The sequence below is a fragment of the Dromaius novaehollandiae genome, chromosome 5, assembly GCF_036370855.1.
Source record: "Dromaius novaehollandiae isolate bDroNov1 chromosome 5, bDroNov1.hap1, whole genome shotgun sequence".
Lineage (NCBI taxonomy): Eukaryota > Metazoa > Chordata > Aves > Casuariiformes > Dromaiidae > Dromaius > Dromaius novaehollandiae.
The window spans coordinates 52,349,637-52,376,047 of NC_088102.1; the positions used below are offsets into that span (position 1 = coordinate 52,349,637).

General features: G+C 44.7%; 1 protein-coding gene across 8 annotated transcripts in view; it reads right to left on the reverse strand.

Annotated features, from left to right (window-relative positions):
- Positions 1-25,823, reverse strand: part of ANO1 (anoctamin 1) — a 98,000-nt gene extending 72,177 nt beyond the window's left edge. For 2 of the 8 annotated variants that reach the window (XM_064512820.1, XM_064512819.1), the window contains exons 1-2: positions 18,976-19,408; positions 16,814-16,977 (exon numbers count right to left, since the gene is read on the reverse strand). In XM_064512820.1, coding sequence (XP_064368890.1) covers positions 16,814-16,952 — 139 coding nt within the window. In that variant the 5' untranslated portion in view covers positions 16,953-16,977; positions 18,976-19,408. The other 6 variants (XM_064512824.1, XM_026094562.2, XM_064512821.1 and 3 more) reach the window with 6 other exon arrangements.
- Positions 25,824-26,411: the final 588 nt, after the last annotated feature.

Consider the following 26,411-nt stretch of genomic DNA (forward strand, 5'->3'; position numbering starts at 1 on the left):
ACAAGTTCTTGTATTCCCATCTAGGACTAAAACACTTTTCTATGACACCCTTCACCTGAAAGGCACTCGACACACAAATAAAAAGATGTCCTAACTTTTTCTAAGACAGCAACTGAGCTAGATAAGTGAACACAAAAGCCAACACAGGAAGGAAAAGAGAAAGAGAAAAAGAAAAGAAAAAACCCTCCAAAGCAACATCCATCATTCCCATTTACACAAAAAATAATGTTAACGTTACACATTTCACTGGCACTCTATGCATCCAGGCCACTAAGAGAGGAGTTTCTCACTATCAAGAGAGAGACATTAATGTAACTTTGATAACCTCTGGCGTCACACAGAAGCGTAAGAGAATCTTTGATATACCATGCAGATTCTGAAGTTAGTATTAAAAATCAACTTGGTATTAAATCTTGGTTCCTGCCCCCATTTCCATCTCCCCAGTTCCTGTGTTCTTAAGTTCAAAATCTCTACAAAAGCCCCAACTGGGCACACACGGAGCACAACCAGAACAACACATCCCTAAGCTCTACAAAGAATTAACAGAAAGATGTAGAGTACACTTAAAAATGCTCTATAACCTGAGACTACAAAGCAGCACATGCTATCAGGGCTACTCTGCTGGAATAACCTGCGCCAGCCTCTATTGGACTGTTTATGAAACTCGCCATTAAATTTAAACACTTCAGAACATGGACAAGAGCCCATCTCACTTGCCCATCACGAAGAGCAGATTTAATTACATTGCTGAACAGCGACTAGGCGAGTCCGTAATAGCTCCAAGCATGACTGCAACACGTGAGCACTTCCAGTCTTTTGAATGGGACTACTCATGTGCCTTAAAGTATATACATGCTTGACAAACTACAGCTTTTAATAGTTAAGCAAATTAGCCACTGGCTCTCTTTAACACAGCCAACCTTAAGGACATTTGAAACGAGGCCACCGAGTGGGGCATCAAAGAGGAGACAGGGCGCTCTCAGTTGCAAGTATGTCCGGGCTTGCTGCCACCAAAACGTCCCTGCACATTTCCATCATGTTATTTGCAAAGCAGCTGCTGCCCACTGGCACTGCCCAAGTGTTTAATTACATGGCGTAAGTGTTGCGCACCCACTGCTGCTTTGACTTGCACGTTGAGACGTGTCCCCCACCCCAGCTTTTCTTGCTGGGGAAAGGGTGCATTTGCATCGGAGCAATCAATAGCAGCCCTCAGAATATTAAAGTTACATCATGAGTCCTCTCCTACAGACGAAAGGACACGGATAGTGGCAATCACCCTGAACACAGGGCTAACTCAGCTCCTTTCCTGCACATACACAGCTTACAGCTAGTGCCCATCCCTTGACCTTGCTGAAGCTTTGGTGCCTATCTCCAAACTTAATGTTTCTGAAGCCACCCAAACAAATAGTGTATGAAATTTGAACACATACCATTATAAACATTAGTTTAACATGCCCTTTCCTTAAGAGGCAAAGGAATCAACTCACATTTTCCTTTTCAGGGTGCAACAGCAGCTGGCACCAAGGAAAATAGAGGTGGAAAAATACTTTTCTAAAGCCTTTTCCAAAATATTCATCTCCACATCTCAGCTGACGGAGCATGTTCACATCCCACGTGACACTGGGGGCAAACAAGGGAAGTCTCATTTCAGAACCGGTCAGGAATGAAAAGTTTTCCAGTAGAGGGGGAGGCTGTTTTTTTAAAATGAATAATTAAAATTCACCTGCTTACTGTAACACAACTCCAATGAGTTGAATACTCCAATATAAGGGTTTATAAATCCTACAATTTATAACACTTATGGTCCAAATTAATCATTTTAATGCATGCACCTAGTGAAACAACATGGGTCTTTCCCCTTCTTAACACAGAATTCCTTGACCCTATGCTGCAGATGCTCAGACTGCAAGTCCTGCTCACATTAGAGTTTCAAAAACATATTAAATTGCCTCCTATATTTATAATTATAACTTTAATAACATTCCACTCTCTTTCTGATTTTTTTTCTGGCTCCCTTTTTGGCTTGTTCTCAGTGATAGCTTCTCACTGAATTTTCCAAACCATAACACATACTTTGGTGACTATCAGTTTCACTTACTGCAGAGAGATTTTTATTTAACCTTTTTCCTCCCTCAGAAAAATAGAAGCTAACCATCTAAAAGTTACTCCCTAGTAAAGCATTATAAAGATAGCACAAATGATAAGCTTATCTTTACTACTCTTGCATAAGCATAGAAATAATATTAGGTTTAGTATAGTAATAGATTTTAGACATTCGTGTAGTGTCTTCCACCTTTTGGATGGAGTAATGGACTAGAGGAGGTATTTAATAAAAATGAGATTTAGACAGCTGTGAAACAGGCCTAAAGGACAAAAGTGAAGTGTTAGTATCATCAGAAAAGGCACCTGTGTTTCCATTTTGGTGAGACTGCAAGAAATTAATAGGTCCAAAAATGAGAGGCCCTGCACAAGCTAGAACACCTCTCTGCACTGTTTTTTTCTGGCTCATTTGAAGTCTCTTAGCAGATAAACTCTCTGCAGTTCTTCCCTTGCGTATATGCCTATTACACATCCATCCGTTTAATTTTGATTGGGATTTTTTCACTGGGTTTAAGTTCTAAATGCATCTAATAAGGAATAGCAGGATGGTCATTTTAAGCTGTAAAGCTATTATTTAAGTTAGAGTTGAAAGAAATAATTTCCGAGTTCAAGAAAAGGTGCAGGCTGCATTTGCCAGACTTATAAATGGTTGAACGGGTGTTTAAGTGAGAGAATTGTATGAACAGAGGAGAATCTCCTCAAAAACGCCGGGAGGCCTGATGCATAGAGGAGGTCAAAGTTGTTCTGATTAGCCAAAAGCTGGTCCTGCTTTAAGATTTCCCCTTCTAAAACCCCAAACAATGTACAGAAAAACACTTAACTGATGTGAGGGCTTAGAAATGCTACAGTTCATAACTCTTATGGTCCAGATCCATCATTTTACTTCATAAATTTAGTGAGACAACATGGATCTTTCCCTCTTTCTTAACGAACATTGAGTTCCTTGATCCTACGCTGCAAACTCCCGTTTCTGTAAAACATCAGTAAAATACAGAATATGTGAACTAACACACCTGTTCACACAAACTTTGGTGAACTCTCACTACAAGACATAACCAGTGCAAAGAGATTGCCAGATCTGAACAGGGATTTGATGTGTCTTTTTAAGAACAGTGTTTCAAATACCACTTGAAAACATACAAACAACCCGAAACTCCGATGTTTCGAACCTGCAAGAAAATTCTTCGGGGTCAAACTACCCCGCATCTGTTTGGGAGAACAATCCTGGCAGCTTTTTGGACTGAGGCTGCCGGGCACTTTTGCGGACAGGCTGCAGGTTTTGACGAGCTCCTGGCCTAACAGAACATGCCAGTTTCCCACAGCCGATTCCTGCGCCCTTCAAAATCTGTGGAGTAATTTTTCTAATGCCTTTTCGCTCTATTGTGCCACAGATGGGTAATACATCAGTCTGCATAAGGTGGGACCCTAGCAGAGACACAGCATCACCAAAACTTTGTTCCTTTCAGAGAGCTTTAAAACCCCCTTCCTCCCAGGTGCAGCCTCCCCAGATGGGTCCGATATTCCCGTGCTGTTCCCACGTGGGCTCCTGCCTTCCCTCTGCTCCGAGCCTGTGCTCCCAGCCCCGCTTAGCCCAGGAGCAGTCCTCCACCCGCTGCCGGCTGCGCTGCTGCCTATTGCCGACTCCGACTCCCAGCTCCTGCCGGCACCCCGAGCATGGGGAGCAGCCGGGGCGGAGGGCGCTCGGCTCCTCGCCGGAGCGCTCGGCCATGGGATGCACACGGGCTGCGAGAACCGTGCTGGAAACACAGAGATGCGGAAACGCTGCCGGCGCTCCAAATGCTCAGCAGGCACCAAACCAGGGGACAACCCAGCCTGTCCTTTTCAGAGACCCCCATCTTTCAGTCTCCTGGGGTCACGAGCGCTGCTCCACTGATGTATCTAGACACCCGATCCAGGGTACAACTACGATACGGTTTGGGAGCCTGCTCAAGGCTGGGGGCTGGCAGATACGAGAGCACCGCGACTGACCAGCACAGCTCTGTGAAGGAGGACTTAAGGATTTAGCCAATACTCTCAGGTGCTCACCTGCCCAAAAAGTGACATACATCCAGAAGGAAAAAAAAAGAAAGAAAGAAAAAAAAGATGGTAAATCTGCATTCTTCCTTCTGAACCTCAGAAAACTCAGGAATATCACCCCTTTCCCGCAGACGGAGGCTCAGTCACCGCCGAGCTCCCCACACTCCCACTGGCGTCCCGGGAGTGCCGCACGTGGGAAGCATGGGAGCTGAGGGCACTCCTCCGAAAGCCAAGGAACTGACACTTCGGATATAATCCAGCTGCTCTCTGCATCCATTGCTTCCTTCCCAAATATAACCCGTTACTTACCCCAAATCCCCAAACTTCACAAATAGTCAGGGGACTTTTTTTTGTATGAAAAAGAAAAGTATCCAGGAAAATTAAAGAAAATTAAAGAAAATTAAAGAAAATTAAAGAAAATTAAAGAAAATTAAAGAAAATTAAAGAAAATTAAAGAAAATTAAAGAAAATTAAAGAAAATTAAAGAAAATTAAAGAAAATTAAAGAAAATTAAAGAAAATTAAAGAAAATTAAAGAAAATTAAAGAAAATTAAAGAAAATTAAAGAAAATTAAAGAAAATTAAAGAAAATTAAAGAAAATTAAAGAAAATTAAAGAAAATTAAAGAAAATTAAAGAAAATTAAAGAAAATTAAAGAAAAGAAAAGAAAAGAAAAGAAAAGAAAAGAAAAGAAAAAAGAGAACAGACACAGAAATTAAACAATCTACCTTAAAATAAACTCTGCAGTATTATCTGTCTCTTGTCAAAAGTTATTAGGGAATAAAAGTGACAGACTGTCTGCAAAGATACATCCCATGTTCAAGGGACATATCTAAAACTAGTCAGAGATTTCCCTCTGTTGATATGTCTGCTTATCCTTAGTGCCCATACTTGTTACATCATTATATATTCTTGTAGGGTGGAAGCAGCTGATTTATTTGTTGGAAGGAAAGAACACTCTTTTCCCCCCACCTAATTTTACTCTTCTGATGCTGCAGGTCTTTTGTCTGCTCCTCACATAAAGCAGGAATGTTCTCGACTAAAACCAGACTCCACATAATTATTTGTCCTTAAAAATAAAGTCAATAAAACTGGCAAATGCAAACAAAAGTGGAACTGATCTATCAAATAATTGTAAACGGATTTTCCTTCACTGCACATTCTTAACATTAAAAACTTAGTACTGGACAGTATTAAAACCAGACAAATTACGCAGTGCTTTGACTAAGGGGGGGGATAAAATAACTCGTGGGGAAGTTACAGGAATGGATAAGCGAGATGTTGCCTCAGTCCAGAAAGCAATCAGCGTTTGGGAGCTCAGTGTCCACTCTTCAGCCTTTACTGAATGTTGCAGGTAGGGTCTCTGTATAACATAGCAAATCAAAACTGAACATCCAGATTTGGACAACTTCAGGGGTTGTTGGAAAACTGGGCTTCGCCACAGCTTTGATGTGGTTGTGGATTGGGCATGTGCTCATGGGAGAAGCAAAGCTTCAGCAGCGTAGTGCAAGGACATGACCAGCATCCAGGAGGAAAGCTCTGCTTGGGGTAATGTGGGATGGGTTTTCTGTACCGTCACAGTATGTAACATAACTGTAAAGATTTAAAGAAAATTTAAAAGTTATCTGCAGTTGAATATTTGTGTTTTTTTTCTTAGAAGGAACTTTAAATGAAAATTAAAACAAGCAAATAAAGTGAGCTACAGCTAATGGACAGAGGGGACCACAACAAATGGCCTAGCTTTCTCCTGAACAAACAAAATGGTAGCATGCAAGATCAGCACAATCCTTTCTCCATTTCTTTGCAACAAGCCAACCCATCACCCGATCCCGCATTCCTGTGCTATATCAGAACCTCACTAAGCAGGATTCATGTTCTGCTTACATAAGGACACCCTTATAAGGGCCTTCATCATGGCACTAGTAATGGAAGCAAAATTCTCACTTCACTTGACAGCCTAGGAGATGTCACTCCATCCTGAATCCCAGAAAAAGGTTGTTTACCGAGTCCCTAGCAGAAGGATTCCTGGGGCAGCCACCAGCTCCACAAGGGTCGATTGCCACTCGGTCTCTGTCCAAAAGCCAGTCTGACTTCCACGCAGCTTCTGATTTCGATGTTCATTATCATGTATGTTTGTTCACATATAAACTGATATAAAAATATAAGGATAATGGAAAGGGAGAAATAGCGAGAGGAACACCTCACGCCAAAAGGTGCCCCCACGTGCAGTTACACCAGAGCTGAAGCGAGCCTAAGTGCAGGCTGTGCCTTAGAAAACTGCCCACAGCTAATCAGCTCAATAAATGAAGAGAAAGATCTTACCAATTTTACCTTAGCGCAAACAGATTAAGCACACATTTTTGTTTTGTTTCTTCATCTATTTGTTATTTAGAAGCATTTCTAAGCATGTATCTCTTTTAGATATTGCTAATACCTACTTTTCATTTATCTTTATGCAGCTTGAGCAAGTCAAAGTAACCAGGCAACAGCAATGCATTTCTTGCTGTGCCAAAGCTGTAGCTGGTGGCACTGGGACACCCTGCCTGCCTGGACTGCTCTTCAGAGCACCCAAACACTAACAAAACATTGCTTTACAGAACCGCATAATCCAGTTTTAAGGCTGGTATTGAATCAAATGGAAAAGCGTCTTCAGATTACTAAGAAAACTCTCTGGCATTCGTGTCAGAATAGGTGGTGCAGCACACGCCTGAACCCTAGGAGTCCCCACGGTCATGGAGGCTTTGGACTTTTAATACGGTTTGGATTAAAATCCTATCTGTCACCACAACTTTGATGAAATTCTTGTTTTCCGTGTCAAGGCCAAAAGCAACGAACTAAAACAAAGAGCTTGATGAGCACAGTCTGCAATATACAAACAACTGACTGTTTCCATAGAAAATCAGAGAACAGAGAAACCGAAGTAGTTCTAAAAAAATGAGTTCCTAATTTTGTAATAAAGGCCACAGGTCTGCTGAAGGGAGCGCAGAGCTGGAGATTAGTTCTAACCAAACATCACTGCTGGTTTCATCTGTGGCATCTTTCTTCATCTCAGGACACATCCCCATGTCTCCGTCAGTAGGAACTACCGTGCTCACCTTCTTCCTTAACAGAGCATTTTGAGAATTAATTACCGAACACTTAATCAAGCCAAACAGTAAATGAACTTACTCCAAAGTAGCAGTTCATGAAAAATACAAAACAAGACGAATACTATTGCCTGAATTTTTGTGGTTGAATTTGAATCTCTTATCCGTACTCACTGGAACAATTTTGGCCAGGGTTGTAATACAAATTTACTTTGTACATCAAATTCATGTACAGCTCAACAAATCAGAAATTTAATAGAAATGTCCTTTGAAGTAAGATATTACAAGCCACCTTTTGTGAGATTTTATCGCCACTACATCAGACTCTGATTTCTACTCCCAATTTGGTAATAAGCCAATATTTTGAACCCCATCTCAAAAATACTAACAACCCAAATTAGACCTTGCCTCCACAGGCCATCATTATTAGAAAAAGTCACTGAACAATAACGTCAGCACTGTAAGTTCATGCAAGGAATAGTACTTCCAAAGGTTTTGGATGCGAGCGGAAAACCCATTTAGTTAAGAATATTTTATTGTGGAAAAGGATGTGGAAGCACAAAATAAGTTAAAATGATAAAGAGACCTGAATAGAAAGTCTGTGGTTATAAATGGAACAGTTGCTGTAAGCAGACAGTTCTGTACATCCACATCTGTTCCAGTTCAGAGCAGTTCATGTGAACCAGGGGAAGAAACTATTTTTCCCTTTAGCTTCACCACTACAAACTTGTCTGCATTTAGGCAAGGCCAGAAAGTAGGGAGAGGGAGAAACCACCATCAGTGCACTGGCTCAACCTAAATTTCCAGGAAAGAGGACCATCACTGGCACCTCTTTCTGCCTTTGCCTATTTCCCCCCACCTCCCATTAACACACTTTCAGAAGAGAACAGCAACATTTGCAAATACTTATGACAATTAATTTTTTTTTTTTTTTGTGAAAACCAAGGCATTTCTCGCTTAACAAAAGCTCCGTTTTTGTTCCTCTAGTCACAAATAGTTTCTGTTTCACAACTGTCCCTTCTGGGGCCGCTTTGATGATAACATGGAAAAAGCAGACAGAATAGCCAAACAGGGGAATAAAATTATAAAAATAATGAGATGGTTCCAGAACTCATTCAGGTTCCAAAGGAGGTTGAGTTTCCTCTCTGTGGATATCTTGGGTGCCTTCCCTACCCTGGCCCAGTTCTGTCTCTGCTTCTGTAATACCATCCTTTCTTCCCCCTTCAGAATCCTAAAATAAAAGAGAGTAGAAAAGAAAGTAGTTGCAAAAGACATTGTGCAAAGAAACAAAAAGAGCAATGGTATCAAACTTGGTAAAGGCTGAAAATGATAATTCCATGTTTTGGTCTAATAGCAATATCCAAACTCCAGAGGGGAAATATATGTAGCGTAATAATCTGGCTATGAGAAATCATTATTTTCCTACTTATATTATTAAATGACAGCACATATTCATGCTTCACACAGTCCATGAGATTTAAATGTTTTTAAAGATTTGGGTGTCCATGTAAAGGTTGAAATATGTTAATTGAGGTCCCTGGTTTTATTTTCCACCTGAAAAACAGGAAAGCTTCCCACCACCAAGTCTCTGTGGGGATTTCCTGCTCCTGACAGAGGCACGTGCTCAAGGCAGTTGACACAGAACTTGCAGGACTGAAGTCAACCGCAGGCTCATACCCCCCAGAACTGCTTTCACTGGATTTTACTCTAAAGATTTAGTGCTATATCTAGTGAGACACTGAACCTCTCAACTACCATCAGCCATGTGCTTCATTTCCAAAATTAAGATGAACGGCAAAAACTCCCCTGAATTTCAGAACAGAATTTACCAAAAGCTACCTGAAATGCAACATGCTCTGCGTCTTGCTGCACTGGACCTTTAAGGAAGATCCTCCACATCTTACTCGGACTGAACAGTTCTCAAAACCCCTTGACTAGATGCATGAATAAAGGCTCAGGACGATATTGTGAATTACTGGCCATGTTTGGTGGAGAAAGCCCTCTGCAGAGTGGTGAGCATGGTGTGCAAGTCCCTCGGAAACACAGCGGCATGCAAGCTGTTGGGGCATAGAGCAGGGTCTCTCACTCACTTGCTCCCTTGTTTTTCCACCAAAACCAGTCATTAGGACTATCTGCATATACAAGTATTTTATTGGACTAGGGCCAGAGTGCACAGCAAATTGCAAGATACAGCCCCCATGAACTATTTTGAGAAAAATATACTGAAGAAAAAGAGAAGAGAGAAATGAGGGAAGCTTTCATTAATTTGTATTATAAAGACAACAAAGATCTTGCGTTTTGAAAACAAGAGCCTGTCTCTTTTAACTGAAAGTTTGTTAGCAACATGCTAAAAGGAGAAAGTTTAAAAGTGAAATTCATTAATTTGCCATTTAGAAACAATTAGCTTTAAAAGGCTTCAATTTAATTTCTATGCCTCTGGTACAACAACAAAATGTTCAAAATCTAAACGAAAACATCTTCCTGCTCTTTGATTGGTAATTAGTATGTGGCCTTATTATCTAACTATTCAGTTATATTGTCAGATGGACTTAAATTGGTAAGATTAATTAAAATACTTTGTAACAACATACAAAAGACGTGGTACTATAGCAGCATAAGAACGGTAATGATGAAGCACAACTCTTCCAGTTGATGACCTGTCATTATTAGCCTGTTTGAGAGACTAGGTTCATTCTACATATAGGCTGCAATTTAAGCAGCAAGTTACTTCATTTAGGCCAGATTTTACAATTTGATCAACACTCAGCAGTCCCCTTGAAAGCAAATAGCGAAGTGAATAAACATGGCCTGATAGTCTTAAATACAATTCTTAACTAAGGAGCACCTGGAGCAGTTTTACCTTGTTTAATCTGGGGCAGATACATGCTGCTCTATTTCTTCCCCTCTCAGCACACAATGTACATTATTGCACTCTGCACAAGTATTATCTTCTCTCAGCTGAGCCCATTCTGAAGTGAACTGAAATGACAAGTCTTGTTTTCTGTTACCTGTCAAACCTGTAAATTCAACAGATTTTAAAGTAAATTTTTCTCATCATACAATACATGTTCTGCAACAGCAAATGAGTATGATGAAAAGGGGGTTGATGGACTCTCCCGTATAACCTGAAAGCTCACTAAGGTCTATAAAGTCCTTCAGTAAGTAAAGAAATACTTTGCACTTTTTGGTTAGGAAGTAACTTGTGTGTTCAGCCTTTGCCTCTCAAGCTGGCTCCTTAGCACGTGAGCGAAAGGAGAACCTGCTGCACGTCCTCGAGTGCCGCTGTTCCGAAATGGGATCCGCTCCTCCTCGGGGGGCTCAAACGTCCTCTTAAGTCTCTGGGCACACAGGAGTGAAATATTTCTATAAAGTGACCGAACTTGAAATACAAATTCGTAACATGGAATTCCTTGTCCTGGTTAGTTGAAGCACATCCTCACAGCGTACCTTAAGCCGTTCTCCCACGCATTTTAGCTAGTCTCAGCTATCTGCCGAATGGATTATTGACACCAAAGGTAAAGATGAAATAACACTTCAGATCTCTGTCCCTGTCAACATCAACATTAAACCCTAGCAGACTGTTCACAGACAAATTCAAGGAGCCTATAAATACTACAGTATTTATATAGTATGGTACAGTTCTGGCATCCATACCCCAGAACCTGTAACCTCTTGCAACAGATTCTGGACTAAATACTGGCCTTGTGTACTTACAGAAGGCTTTCACTTAACCCAAGGGGAACTGCAAGCATGGCTTCAGGGAGAAGACTGTTGTTTTTTGAGGCTTTGGTTCCTTTTAATTAACAACAGTTAAGAGCGAAGCAGAGAAGACTTTCAGAGTATCCTACAAGACAGTACTCAGAAACATTCACTTTCATCGAACAATCCAACAGCAATTTTAAGGATAGCTGTGGATAAAGCTAAACAAATATAGTTAATAACAAGAATAGAAACAAGAGAAGGATTTCCCCTTCCCAAGAAAGTATACTAAGTAACAGGGCATTCAAGGAAATGCTACCCATAACAAGCAAAACAGATACACAGTACATACAAAAATGTTATGTCTTGGTAAGCTCAGAAAAGGCATGCACATAGTCAAGGGGGGAAAACCTTATGTTATCTTCCACTCAATACAAGGTCAAATGATATGTCCCAGCATACCGCACAAACTTTTAGCAGAGCTGAACTGAATGTATTTAATCACTTGAAGAGAAAATTAAGAATTACTCAATTCGTGTTCTCCATACAATCAGTCATTCTGATTAAAAAAAAGTTGAATATTTTGACATTCTCTCTGCATTATTCTGTTTGCTAGCAAGCCCTCTATTCCCACAGGACACAAAGTAAGTCCTGCTAGCCATACCTGTATACACAGAGCTCCAGACAAGCACAACTTCAGATATTGTACAGCATGCACTTTAAGGTTTGCTTTTCCATTTAACATACATTATAACATATAGATGTGGTGCTTAGCAACAAAGAGGTACTCCCAAGCTCTGTTCTGGGAACGGAAACAACACTCAGCATGTTTCAGGTCAGACACTACACATTTCTCATGAACGAACAAAGTTATAGCATGTTATGTTCTTGTAGTATAGAAGAACCTTGTATTTTAGTTGGCAGTCACCACAGGAAGGACACCATTTCCCTAAAAACCCCAATAACAATTTTTTCAGATCTGTTTGGTTCACATTTATGATTTCTTTGGGAGACACTATCAGCAGCATGATGATTTGACTGTATGCCTCAGGAGACTGTATTTGTTAAAACAGGTTGCTCAAGTTGATTAAATGAAAGTAATTGTTGTTTTGGATGTTGGCCCAATCTAGTGCTAGAGGAAAAATTAATTGGAATCTCAGTGGGGTTTTATTATTTTAATGATAAACTGACCATAAAAATCCATTCAGAATTTCTTGAATGGTTTGCCCAGACATTTCTTTGCAACATCTTGGAATAAGAGGTGGAAAAGGATAGCAGAGAGCATTTTACCTTTATTCTGCCTATTTAATGCGTGGGAACCTGGAACCAGAACCTAAGAACAGACTGCAAGCTCCAGACCGTAACTTCTACACCTGGCTTAAAACCTGGAAAAAGCCTGGCTCCACATCCTTACTTTTTGACTCAGACTCATTTCTGTTTATACTCTTGTGAGCTGAAGAATGATGATGACTAGTAGCTATATGGATAAATAAAGTATATTAAGTCACAGGAAATAAAAAAGGGAAAACCATTAATTTATTTTTAGAAACCTGTTCTTGCCATTCATCAAAAAAAGAACATTCAAAAATATGCATCAAGATACAAGCATCTGGATGAGGTTTGCTGACCACATACCAGCATTCAGACTACACACAGAGAACCGTTTTTCTTCTTCAGCCCAGTCTCAGGGTCTGTGCCAGGGAACACAGGATATGGACAGTAATGTAGTAGTTTCCACTAGCAAGCCTCTGCAAGGAGCCCGCTCGCTGCACATGCTACGGCTCCTCTGACCGGCTCTGCTTAGCCTTATCCTCGCAGCGGCCCCACAGCGATACCTCGCTCGCGCACCTCCCCGACTGCTACACGCGCACCTTCCAGCGGCAGCGTCCCGACCAAGCTAAACACAGGGGCCAAGGGCCCCAGGCCTACGGTGGTGCCTCCATATAAGCAGAACATGCCAACGCTAAACAAAAACAAATATATGTTTTAAAATGGATCTGGATGCTCAGCTTCCAGAAACAGAGTAGTAAATGCAGTACACCCACACAACCCTTCTTTTTCCTCCTATTGCTGCATTGCTGAAATAGCACGTGTAAATCAGTACAAATCCTTTTTGAGACAATAGTGCTGTGACACACTGGCATGAATTTAGTGATATTTGCATAAAAGCTTCCATCTTTTTCAGTCTGCAGTAGACTTCTTCTGGCCACTCATACCACAAGCATAAAGTCATACCATATTTTGAATCTCTGCGGGTCAAAATGCGGGAAGAATCACAATGCACATTCATTGACGTATCTTGCAGTATGTTGTCGGCCAAGACGCCCTTGTACAACTGATCACGCGTAAATACAGAACAGGTTTTTCTTTGATTGTTAACACTGCACTGGACAAGTTTCTGCCATTTTCCTTACTTCAAAAATTACTAAAAAGAAAATTAAACCTTGAGTGATGCTTAGCCCTGCAACTTCCACCTTGGCTCTTCTTATTGAGACCAATCATAAAACTCCCATGGCAGCAAAGAAGAAAAAGACTGATGTCAAAAAGAAGATTTTTAAAACAAATGCAAAAGACTTGCTGTTTGTTACTTTTACCTCTACAGTGCTGCTGAAGTCGGTATCTGCTCACTTTCCCTACTTACTTTTCAAAAATGCACCCTTATTCTGCACTGGAAACATAATTAAATTGCCATTCTTTTCCCTTTTTTATTAACTGAGCACTGCAAAACATGTTTGATTTTTTTTTCCTCTCTGGACAGAATTTCACTTAGTGAACCTTACTTATCAACACACAGATTTCTATTGCCTATTCCAAGTTTGTTCTGCAAGCGGGACATCAACTGATGTCAATGAAGATGTAAAAGAGGCAACAAATATTTGCAATGTGTTTAGAAAACAAAGTTTTTCCTCTTTCTAGCGTAGAGTCATCAAGTTTCATCCCAATCAGCTTGCAGACAAAAGGAGAAAGACAGCAGGACTGGGAGATAGGAAAACACAGCCTGTAATCACTGATGTCACGATATGAGTTAAATGATTTGTAAGATGTAAAAAGAGCCATTAACGCTTGTAAACCACTTCACCTTCTCATAATAGATTTTGTATTTTAAAACTCCCTCGGAACAGTTACAGTTGTGTGCAAAAAGTCACAGGCGTTCATATTAGGTTTTTTTTTTTTTAATGTTCTATTTTATGGAGTTGCAGTCTGAAAGGAGAGATCCTACTCAGATAAATAATCTGTACTAGGTCTAACAGTTTCAGTGATTATTAATATACATTATTACTATTCCACACATAGGAATAAGAACACATACCAGATTCTAGGATAGATGCAGAGCTGCCAAGAAAAAGTAAGGCAAGCAGGTAAAGCAGGCAGACAAAGATACTGTGGAGAAGTGAGAAGGGATCTAACACTATCACTGCCTTTTTATCAATGCAAGTTCGGAAATAGCTTCCACAACAGCCGGAAGGACAGACTGCCAGCGGAAGGTTAAGAGATGTGAACATGTGGGAGATGGAAGAAAGGGAAAATGCCGGCACACGGGCTAGCAGCACCAGCAGAGCAAGGTCCCTTGATGGTACGTTGGCTAGCATATGAAGTAGTGGTAGTGACTAATGCGGTTCAGCACGCGGAGCTTTACTTCCTGCATACTCGGAGCCTTGCAAGCAAGTCAGCCACTGTGGTTACTTCTAAAAAGCTTCTATTTACCATAAATTACTTTGCAGTGACAATTTAGACACCACTATCCTCTCTCTCTTCAAAGTCCAGCAAAAAAATTGTACATTGTTACTCACATTACTGCATTATATCGCTTAGATCTACCAGCTGGTACAAGCTGACTTAGCACTACTGAAAATAACAGCATGATTGTGTCCCAACAAGACATGTAGGCTGATAACTCCTGAAAAATTGTCATCTGTAAAACTACTCTCGGGGTTCTGCCCTACCTGTGACAGAACTGCAGGTCCTACCGTAATCTGAAGTTCTGCAGCAAACATGGGTGAGGCCAGGAAGGCGAATATTCCCTTACCAGCATGCTTTGTCCCTAGCTAAACCACTTTTGTAATCTCCAAAGGTATGCAGAACTATCTCACGATACTATTGATAACTTGGCCCACACAATAAAATATAATGATGTATGCAGAAGTACTTTTTCAGAATCCCTGAAAACGATTAGAGGAAACAAGAAAAGAAGCGGTGGCTTTTGCTTTCGGAGCTTATCAGTCTAATGGTTTACCTATGAAGTGACTGAACAGCTGTATGTGAAAAGAAAGTTTGATAGCTTAAGTACTTCAGACTCCCCATCCTCTTGCTGAAGGATGATGCCAAGTACTTCGGAGAGGCTCCCCTCTGAAACCTGCTCTGTGCTTCGGGCTCGCAGAGACCCCACCACTGCGCAGACTGCCCTGTGGAGGGTGAAGCGAGCAGGGAGCGTTCAGCCTTGTGACAGAGCCGTGCAAAGATTTACAAGAAACTCGATAAAACAGAACAAGCTACTGAGCTTAGTTTGAAGCTAAGGCAAACTGGAAGTCCTTCCTGAGGAACCACAAACCTTGCCGGTACAACACGATACAGGCATATAGCTAGCATTTCACTCTCAATACGGAGAAAGAAATCCTTTTGGCAGTGAGAAGTGCCTCTGTCCCTCGCTGACTGGACCATGCTCTGGTCACGGGTGCATCAGAAAGAGCGGCTTGTTGAGGGCCCCACCACATGCGTAAGATGCTAAGCATGCCTCAGCGAGTGCTAAGCATCCCCACCAAAACAAAGGGCAGATGAGCAAATTTAGCCTTTCACACACTGAAGTCCAGAAATTTGTCATGTTCCTTCCTTTCTTTCTTCTTCCCGAAGCCATTCTAATTTAAAGCTAGCCTCATTTTCCAACCGCAGCATGTCCCCAAGCATTTCCTTTTCTCAAAATTGCCAGAATCCAAAGGGTGCAATTACAGTCAAAAGGGACTTTTTTCCCCTCTTGATGCCAATAAATACTGCTACTTCCCAGGGATACTCTCCTGCCTTCTGTTCTGGCACACCACTTTTCTTCCACATTTCATTGTCACAACTGTACGGCCACAGCATGCAGCCATAGAGCTACACGCATCTTACCCAGCACGTTTACCACATCTGACTCTGCCTTGCCACATCTCCCCCATCTATATGCTCTGGAAGAGCTCTCCGTGACTTCCAGATGGCCAGGCTCGCTGTCAGCCTCGTACAGGACAAGGCACACATCCTGCAGCTACTCAGCGGACCGAGGCACAAGCCTGCAGTCTAGCACAAAGTCAGAGACGTGCTTCGGTTGCGCGTGCACCCATCCACATAAATTAATAAATCATTACTACAAATTAAAATATTAAGTTAATGATGTGCATGACTGCAAGTTACAGAGCTGGAAAAGAAGTCCTAATTAAATCAATACAGTTATTAGTCCTTTGTCATCTCTGATTAATTATTAGCTTAATATGCTTCATCATTTTCCTTGTTAACGGAAATAGCTACAGAGCTACCATGGGAAGCAGTGCAATACATCTGAGCAACCTACGGAGCTGTGCTGGAAGTCATGGTGCAGGGCTGAACAATCTCTTCCAGAGAAAGAGGGGAAAACAGATTTCATTTTCTAGGATAGGATTCCGACAACATCTAAAGTGGTGGCAAAACTCTCGACTTCAGCAGGGTCAGGGGGTTCTCACCTGGGGAATTCTTGATTGCTGAAATGTAGGAGATGAAGATATGGCTCTTAATCTTAATCCTGTGCACTTGTCCCAGCACCTCTAGACCTCTCTCTGAAGTACCACGATAGCACAGATAGCACATTTAGCTTTCAGAAGCTAAATGCAAGTACCTTTCCCTGGAGCCCACCCAACTCTGCCCCCGACACTTCTTCGTTGCACACACCTGTTACTCCAAGACACGAAGAAGGAATCACACAAGATGATCTGGCAGCCTTCAGCGCTGAAGTACTGGTCTTCAGCGCATGGACGTAGCTGCAGACACCTGTCCTTTCATGCCACCAGCAGAGACCAGAAAAATTCATGGAGGTCACTTTGATCAGCCCCTTGCTAGCAAGATGCAAAGTGGTAGGTAACACACAGTATTTACCCAGGTCACAGGTACAGACTCCCCTTCACTTTCCTGTCTTCTCTTGTCCTCTACCTGTCCCTAATCATTCCCTAACTCCTTGTTCCAAGCAAGTTCCTTCCTTAGTTGTCTGCAGAAATTTTATTTGAATAAGGACGATGTAAAACCATCAAAAATGGGTTCCCACATGCCTCTCCAGCAATAAAAGCAGAAGCTGGCAAAGAACTGGATAGAACTATCATATTGTACTGCAATACATGGATCTGTTATGCAATTAGACAGGAGCTTCTTTGTATGAACAGCTTTTACAAACAAGTTTTTTATATAGGTTAGCAATAGAAATGCAAAGATGTGCTTCTGAGAACAAAGCTGCTCCTTGCATTTATTAATGGGGCTGGTACACAGTGTTCATGCCGCTAATGGGTGATTCAGTAAATTAAATGGAGAATGTCATTGTAAAATATAACGTAAACTTTCTCAAAGATAAAGAGCCACTCAAACAACTTCTCAGGGCACTCCCAAACTATCACTGTGATTACCTCATGATAAATAGCCACCTGCCCCATGAGTAATGGTAGAGCTTTCTAGTGCCATTTTATCAATTAGTTCTCTTACTGATGTGTTAATGTACTATGATAACACTTCCAGCTTCCCATGCTTTACTCACTTTCCATTTCAGAGTACACCGGTATGCTGAGTTTTGAAAAGTCCCATTTTTTAAAAAAATAAAGAAGTACGCACGGAATGACATGCAGAAACCCTGTCCCCCCATTATTTACATATTTTATTTACATATAAAGCCCAGCTGCTTTCTGTCAGACATTAAAGACATAGTTCTCTTTTCATTCTGAGCACTCCGGCTAGTCTATGGTTCTATGAACATACAGTATTTCTTTTAGAAATGGGCTGAACTCCAGTGAAATATTTGGCCATTTAATGAGCAGGCTCTAGGATAACAGTTTTCGTGGGAATCCAAAAAGGAGTAAAGAAAAGGGCTCCCCGTGCTATTCTTAGCTGCAAACAGTTAGATTTGGAATTTTGATTGTAAAGCATGGAATTTATAAATGGTGCCATGCTAAATTTACTTCATTTGTATACAATTCAGCTGGATAATCAAGTGTGTTACAGTATGTTCCTGGTTAGCTTCTAAGTTCCTAGTTTTATAGCCTCGAAACTAGTAGAAAAATGTGTTCAGTACATAGTGCTTATAAAATTTGTTTTCCAACGTGTGTGCGTGAAGATATTATATGCAGCGTGTGTACATGAATTTGCATATACAGTGCGTTGAAGGTTTTATACAAATGCATATGCGGGTGAACACGCATGCACACACGCTGAGCTGTGATTTATTTCTAGAGGGAAGCCAAGGAAATTCCCACCCCCTACCAGTTAAACGATCTACTCTTTGGCTCTAAACAGTCTGTAACTTCTCAGCCAAGGAATGTATTTTCCCTTTCCAATATATATAATTTATCTTGCTGCACACATTAGTTAATGATACGGAGATACAGGATTTAGCCAGTTCTGTAAAAACATTACTGACAATCAGACACAGACCTGCCTCATCCTGCAAGTCTTTTCCCCGCTAGGCTTCCGCGGCGCAGCATGAATTAACAGCAATCATCCAGCTGAGCGTTTATCTCACGCGCTTTGTATCGCAGCAATTCTTCATCATTAGCCCGGCTCCCCGAGTTAGACGAGCTTTTAATTGCTGTATTTATTTAGGCAAAAATGCCTTAACACTGCTTGGGGGGGGGGGGCGGGGAGGAGCAAGACAGCTATTTTATTTCGCCGGCACTTGAGCCGATTGCTCCCGGATTTTTAAAAGTAGTAGATAAATCGCTAATAATAAGTTCCCACCGCGGCACTCGGGGCACGGAGCGAGCGCCCCGGCCGCCCGCGGAGCCCGCTCGCAGCCCGCCAAGGAGCCGCGGGCGCGGACCCACCGCCCCGCGCCCTCCCCGCCGCGGAAGACTTACGCGGTCCCCAGGGCGCTGCGGGCGGCAGCCTGCGCAGGTGGATCTCATCCTTATCCATCTCCTATCCACGCCCGCTAGCCCAGCTCCAACTTGGTACCAAACCTGAACTTGCGGCGATCCCTCCCTCCTCCTCCTCCTCCTCTTCTTTCTTTCCCTGTCTCTTCGGTGGCCGCTCTCATGCAGGCAGCAGCCAGCGGCTCCGCGCACCACCGCACGGCTCCGCGCAGCGCAGCGCCCCGCCGCGACACGACGCGCCGCCCCGCCGCCCCCCGGCCAGCGGCGGGGCGGGCACGGACCGACTTTAAATAACGGCGCCGGGGCCGGGCCGGCCCGCGGGCAGCGCGGCCGCGGAGAGCCGGCCCTCCGCGTGACGCGGCCCGGGCGGCCCCGCGCACACCCCGCCCCGCGCGGCCCTGCGCGGCCCTGCGCGCCCGCGGCGGCGGCACTGACCTTGCCGGGGCCGGAGCGACGGCGGCAGCTGCGCGGCGGCGAGCGCCTCCGCCCGCCCGCCCGCCCGCCCGCGCGGCGAAGGTCAGCGCGCCCTGCGCGCCCGCGGCCCGGGGTGCGCGCCCGGGGGCCCCGCCGCGGCGCCGCCTGCCCCGTCCCTCCGCGCCCCGCCGGCGGCTCCCTGAGGTGGAACCGGCCCAGCCCCCTCCTTGGTCCCTTCCCCTACTTTGTGCGTGCTAAGTCCTCCCACGGCTTTCTCTTTGTTTTATGTATATATATTTTATATATATATATTTTTAAAAGCATCTCTCGGTTTTCTGCCCAAGAGAAGCCGTAACTTGGGGCCGCCTGTGATACCTTCCCCGGCCCGGAGCGCTGCCTAGGTAGCGGTAGGGCCTTTCCCTGCGGCCCGGGGCCCCGCACGCAGCCGCCGCGAGGACGCGAGCCTCTGCCCACCCGGCGCCGCGGCGAGGGCCCTGCTGCTCGGCAGGGTTTTCTTCCGCGGGGCTGCCGCTGCTGGGGGCGGCCGGCCCCGCCGGGATGCTTCGGAGGCTGCTGCCCCCGCCGCGCTGGGAGGGACGCGCTGAACATCCCCACGCGCGTCGGCAAGCGTGGGCCCTCGCAGAGTGCCGCCGCGTTTTGGGGGGCTGTGGGGGCGGGATGAGGAATCGCTGCCCCGCACTCAACCGGCAGCTGGCTGCGGCGCTGGCACGGAGATGGGAGAACAGCTCTGGGCTTATCCCTGTGCCCCAGGTGCGCTCCCTGGTCTGCTCCAGACCCCCCCGCCCCGATCCTGGGCCATGGTGCGGAAACCCGCTTTGGAGAAACGGAGGCAGGAAAAACTGCACCGACCACTTTTTCTGTTTCTGATCTCAAGCAAAAACTTAACCCTCATAAATGTGTCCGAAGATGGAGATGCGGATAGGAGAGGACTCCAGGGCTCTGCCAGAAGGAGGTACACCCACCAGCCGCGGAAGCAAAAGTTTCCTACCTCTGGGCAGGTAGCGCACAGGCACGGCGTAATCGCCGTCCCAGGCGAGCTCCCCGCACCGCGCTGCACGGTGGCACCCGCAGGCCTCGCCTCCCTCGCTGCCCTGCACCGGCCCCAGCGCGGGAGGGACGTTGCCGTGGGGGCGAGCGGCCCCCTTATCCTCCCGCAGACTGTGCCAAGCCATAACCACGTCTTGCTGAACCAAGACCCATGGGGCAGAGCACCCTCCTCGCCCCCTGCCCAGAGAGCAGGGTGCCGCCGGGCCGCGGGCGACGGCGGCACCGGGGGACGAGCACCGCGGTACGCAGCGCCCGGCCACGCGCCTGGGGCGGGCACGGCCGCTCCCGGCTAGGCGGCAGTCCTGATTCCGCTCTCAAATCTGCCTCGTTAGCAAAAACCTAACAGGTTATGGTTCTGATGCTTTCGTGAGACTGTGCTTTAAAGATGGCAAAAGAGTCTTCCCTGGGCGAGTTGGAGATTTGATGTGATGGATAGAAAATGCATTCGGGTAAATACATAAACAAGGGAATTTACGCTTATGGGCTGCTTCTTCATGGAATATAATCCCTAGAGGCTTTGAAACTGAGTCAGGATGCTTTTAGGCTAGATTTAATATCTTTTTACTCCTTTTTAACTTTTGTGTTTTTTTGAGAAAGTATGGATTTAGACTATTTTTAAAATGCATGTTATTTACTTTATTATTAGCAGAAGAGCAGACTAGTAGATTGTGTTGCAGAGCTGCAACGTGCCAAACCCCCACTTACCAGGCTTGCTTAACTCTAGATCAGAAGCACTTCAGAGCGGTGTCTTCTTCCTTTACCTAAAATTAATTTATTTTGGATGGAGATTTGCAACAGAACCAAATATGGGCACAGGACCAACGTATATGTTTGTTTTACAAATGTGAAACACGAAGTCTGGAAACGATGCTGGACTCCAACACCCTATCTCATACTGAGGAGCAGCCATGTGAGCGAGCCACGACTACTTATGTACCACCAGAATCCAGCCCACAGCCCCCACACCTCCCTCGCTTCTAGGGTCCTTCTAGTCTGACCGTGCAAGGAAACCTGGCATGCCAGGGCCCAGCCTCCCATTTTCATCAGAAGCCCTTCTAATGAAACAGTCAATGTCAAGCTGAAACAAGTGTGAAAGTATCCACTTAACAAAATGGAAGGGCACTTGGTGTCATGTCCATCAATGTACGGTCAGACACCATTCAAGGCTGCAATTGCTGGCTTTCGCCTCAACCGTGGAGAGTCTGGGAGGACAGAGATGAGCAGCCTCGCCCAGGCGCACATGCACGCCCACACACGGGGAGCCGCAGCAGGCGCTTGCTGTGTCCCTTCATCAGAAGTGTTCCCTTTTGTGTCCCTTTATCAAAAGTAATTCTCTGCAGAAAGCCTAGCCAAAGGCTGGCCAGCTGATGAATGACACCGTTTTGTAAGGGAGGGGTTAGAAGTTTTAGTCTGACCAGCAGGATTTCAAAAATCAAGTTTATGTTCCAGCCACATGCTGAAAACCCCCCACCAACCCAGCAGAAGAAAGCTGTTGACCTGATAGAACCACCTCATTCCAGCTGTTTGAGTGTTAATGAGCAATCATGTATTCTTAAAGTGTCCTGAAAATTCAAATACATTAAAGGCCTAGTATTATTTTAGGAGGCCCAGACGTAGGTGGAGATGGAAATCTTCTCCGCACGCGTTGTGGAAGCTGTGCTGCGCCCAGCAGTACTAGCAGGCAGGGCACATTTCCTTCCCACTCCTCTAGGTGAGATCTAGCAGATCCCTTAGCTGCTTTGGGAAAGCCCACTGCTGGAAATGGCTATACAGGTGATGGGAAAAAGCATGACAGAAACGGAGCCCGCCCTGCCCCCATCGCGATACCGCCTCCACGTGATTTTGCCTTTGCCTGTGGAGACTGCCTGGGCTCCACGAGCGTCGAAGCCCCGGACCACTTCTGCGCCTGCAGCGACGGCGCTGAGCGGCAGGGCCGGTCGGGCTGTGACTGCGCACCCAGGGGAAGGAAGCGCCATTTGTCTTCTCAAGAGCCTCGTGGGCTAAAATAGGCTGCTGTGCTGATAGGAAACAGAGACGCCAACTGCAGCTCTTCCTTAGCGTGTGATAAACCCAGGGTGCCATCTCAACACATACTTGCCCAGCAGGATTGTAAAGGGACGGAGAGCCTACCCGTCTGTGCAATAAAACAAAAATGCTTTCTTAACACTTAGGAAGGAGACAGTGCTGCTTGGCATCCGCACCTATAGTAAGTGCACTTGCTGGAAATATTTACAGTTTGCTCCTGCAAAATGTACTGTGTACGTCCATAACAATAATAACGCGGCGCGCTCGTCGCCCGGGGCTCGGCTGCGGGAAACGCCGGGGCGCAGCGCCGTCCCCACCGGCCGGCCGCGTTTATGAGCGCTCTCGCGCCTGGGAGGCGAGCGCGGCCGCGGGCAGGACAACGCTCCCGCTCCCCTCGCAGCGGGCCGGCGGCCAGGGGCGCCCGGAGATAAGAGCCCACATCCCTGGCAGCCGCCGCGTGCTGCTGGGCCGCGGTCACATGAGGGTGAAGCAAAGCCTGGCCGCGGCACGGCAGGCCGGGGTCCCCTGCCGCCTCTCGCTTGGCACCGGCAGCACGACGCGCCCGGCTGTCAGTCACACACAGACACACAGACACGTTAGTAGCTGCCTTATATATGAGGCAGAGGGTCAGATACAGGCGATCCATAACACCACATCCAGTGTGGAAGAGAGAAAACAGGAGGCGATTAGTCACGAAATAAAGACTAAGGCATACCCAGAGAAATTAGCAGGTGGCAATACTGAGATAGCCAGGAAGTCGTATTTTTTCCTTGTAACTTACTGAATATATTATATTATTATGTAATTATTATATATTATCAAATGTAATAAAACTGTGGGTACACAGCATCATTACATTTTCGTGCAATACAACTAAAGTCAGAAGCATAGGGGTTTTTTTTAAAGAGAGATATGAAACATTTACAAAAACGAGGTCCAGTGGTGTCTATTGTACAAAGTACTCTGGATATAATTTTCAGCTCAGTAAGCTCTTAAGCCTCTGGTTGTTAGAAAGGCATTTGTGGGGAAGGTGTTTTGTTTCTTATCTCCTTTCCTTGCTACTCACCACTGACAGACACTGGGTCCTGGGCTAGATGGACCTCAGACCTGACAGAGCATGGCAAGTCTTTTGGCTATATAGCACTTAGCATTGATAAAGTGCTGATGTACCTACAGCACAAAATTTTTTATTTGCTATGAGATCTCATTTAAGTCAAGCACAGTTCTGTATTGAAATTAGTAAGTGACTACTGCTGAAAACATCATTTTATTATTTCCTCAGTACCCCAAACTTGCAACTGCTTCTTGCAAATGCTTGCAAATTTAATATTACTTCTGTGAACTCTCCCTGCTGATTTCTTTATGCTTAAAAATTTTCCAAAGTTGAGTGAGAAAAATATGAAAGTTTGTAAGCAGTAATGTCCAGTGTGCCAAACACATGCTCAAAGCTGAATGCAGTTTAAGGACTGAATCAAACAATGTCCATACTGAAAAAAACCCCACTACTTTGCAGGTCTTTGCCTGTGCCAGCAACAGAAACGGGCTGGGGGTTCCCTAAATTAAAAAAGAAATAGGATGCCTGATTTTCACAACTTCAGACACGTAAGAGTAATGAAAGATACAGTTCTGCATGAGAGTAAAAACAATAAGACAACAAAACGCCCTGCCCCTGCATATGTGAAAACTACTCTCTTTCTTAGTTTCCCCATGGAAAGCTTTTACTAGTTACTCTTAGCCACAGTGGATATGCGCAGGGTTTTGCCATTAATGCTGGTGAAGAGTTTCCACGCATCATCTTACAGAAGTTAGGGGAACCTCCCAGTTCTTCCTTTCTGCAGTTTACCGTTGAAAATAACACTGCCCAAGAGCCCAGCCAGGACTTTGGAATTAAATTGGAAGATGCTGTAAGCTTTCACAGGAGTGGCAAGAGAGAAGTTTTGACTCAGGCCTGTCTGAGTCACGGTTAGTCTCCTGTGCTTCCCTTGCTCCTGGAGCAAGGAAGTTATGACAGCTGCGGTGCTCGCCCAGCTGCACTGGCAGAGCCGTGGAGAAGTGACACAGAGCCCTCTCCATCTGCTTTCGCTCTCCATCTTTGGGTCCAGTCTAACTCAATCCAGCCTCAGTCCCTCCTTACTTCCATGCAAGTCCATCAGTCCATGGCTGTTTCCAGTAGATGTGAAAGTGTATGTTCCCTTCTCTTCGATCAATGTGGCTAAAACTTAGCAGAGGCTATTGATTACTATCTTCTTGAACGAAAGCTTCAGGTAACTAAGGTTAGAAAAAATAACGATTTAGATACACCTTGTTATTACTTTGTGGTGTACAGTCCAAAGCCAAAATCAGTCCGCAGCCTGCAAGCTGCTGCTGCATGCTGTGGCCTGCCTCTATATCTTAGGTCTTAAGCAATGAAGTTCAAAGAAAAAATTACTTACTGGAAGTGACTTTTATAGCTTCACTATTGTTTGGATGTTACAGGGAAGAAAGGGGTGAAGTATTTGTCTGGGACTTGGTGTGCCACCCTTTGCAATTATAGAAGCCAGCGTCTCCCTAGGCACGCATTTGGTATAGGTGCTCCACTGTGACTTCACTTTTTAACCTGAAATTATTGCACCATTCATGCAGGAAACAGCAAAATGTTTTCTTACAAAGAAGCACTAATAATGATTAATATCCTTTGAGTGGCTTGGGCACTGGAAGGCTGCAGCCCACGTAATGTTCCCGACATCTACAAGGCAAAGAGGCATCAGGAATAGCATTGTAGCAGCCTGTGTGGACTAAAAGACCACAAAGAGAGGAACTTTTTAATACTTCATTAACACTAACCAGAGTTTTGACATGAACCTCAACAGTTTTCGCATGTTTACGTGCCAGGACCTAAATACTCACATACCCTCATTACTTATCAACAGATATGCCACTGAAACAGCTGGAAGTTTGACTGGCACTAGAGATTTGTTGGCCACTAGAGATTAGACCCTGAAACACTCAGAAATTTGATGGCACCTCCAGAAGGACGTGCTGGTGCTTCCAGCCCCTCCACGTGACCACCCAGGACCCTTCTCGCCACCCTAAATGAGGCACTTACTCACCGTGAATAGCAGAGATCACACCTGGAGTCCCGCGCCGGCTTCCACCGCGACGCCTCTAATGAACGGACAGATGAAGAAGCAAAAAGCCTTTTTCTTGCCCCACCACAGCGGTGGGATCCCTCCCTCCCCGCGGCTCCCTGCAGGGCCAGCCCCCGGGAGAGCGGCCGCCGGGCTGCCCCGTCCCTCCCAGGTGCTGCCATGCGGCAGCTTGGCCACGGCCGGGGAGATGTGGGGGCCTTTATTAACTGCACCCAGGCTGCTGGGATCCGCTCACAAGTGTATTTCACACAGTGGTGGCTGGTGATTTAAGACCATAATTTCATAGTGGCAGTTTGCAAGGAGTAGCAAGTCAGGGCTTGCGGGAACCAGTGAAGAACTGAAGTGTTGACAGTACTAGATCCTTGGGTAACAGCAGAGAAGCTGCTGTACTAACACTTGGATAGTATTATATATTATTGTATGGCTATTTTTTTCCAGAATTTAGATAACTATAGCACAAGTCTCACTGGTCTATATGCAGGAATTATTTCCCAGGTATTTAACATATAAATATTATAAGGCACTTTTATAGACATCAAAAATTAGAGTGAAATTATACATGCAACTATCACTGAATGATAGGTTAAATTTCATACTTAAAAATAGTTACAACTGCCAGTAACGGGTGTTTGCTAGTTGTTTTCTTTTTAACTGATTGCATTATCTATTTCAATATTCACAATTTATCTCGAAAGATTTTGAGGTTTAAACACACGAAGCATGAATTCAGTCAGGACTCTGTGAAGGTTCTCTAGAGAGGAGGCAGCACAGTACCCAGGACCCAGT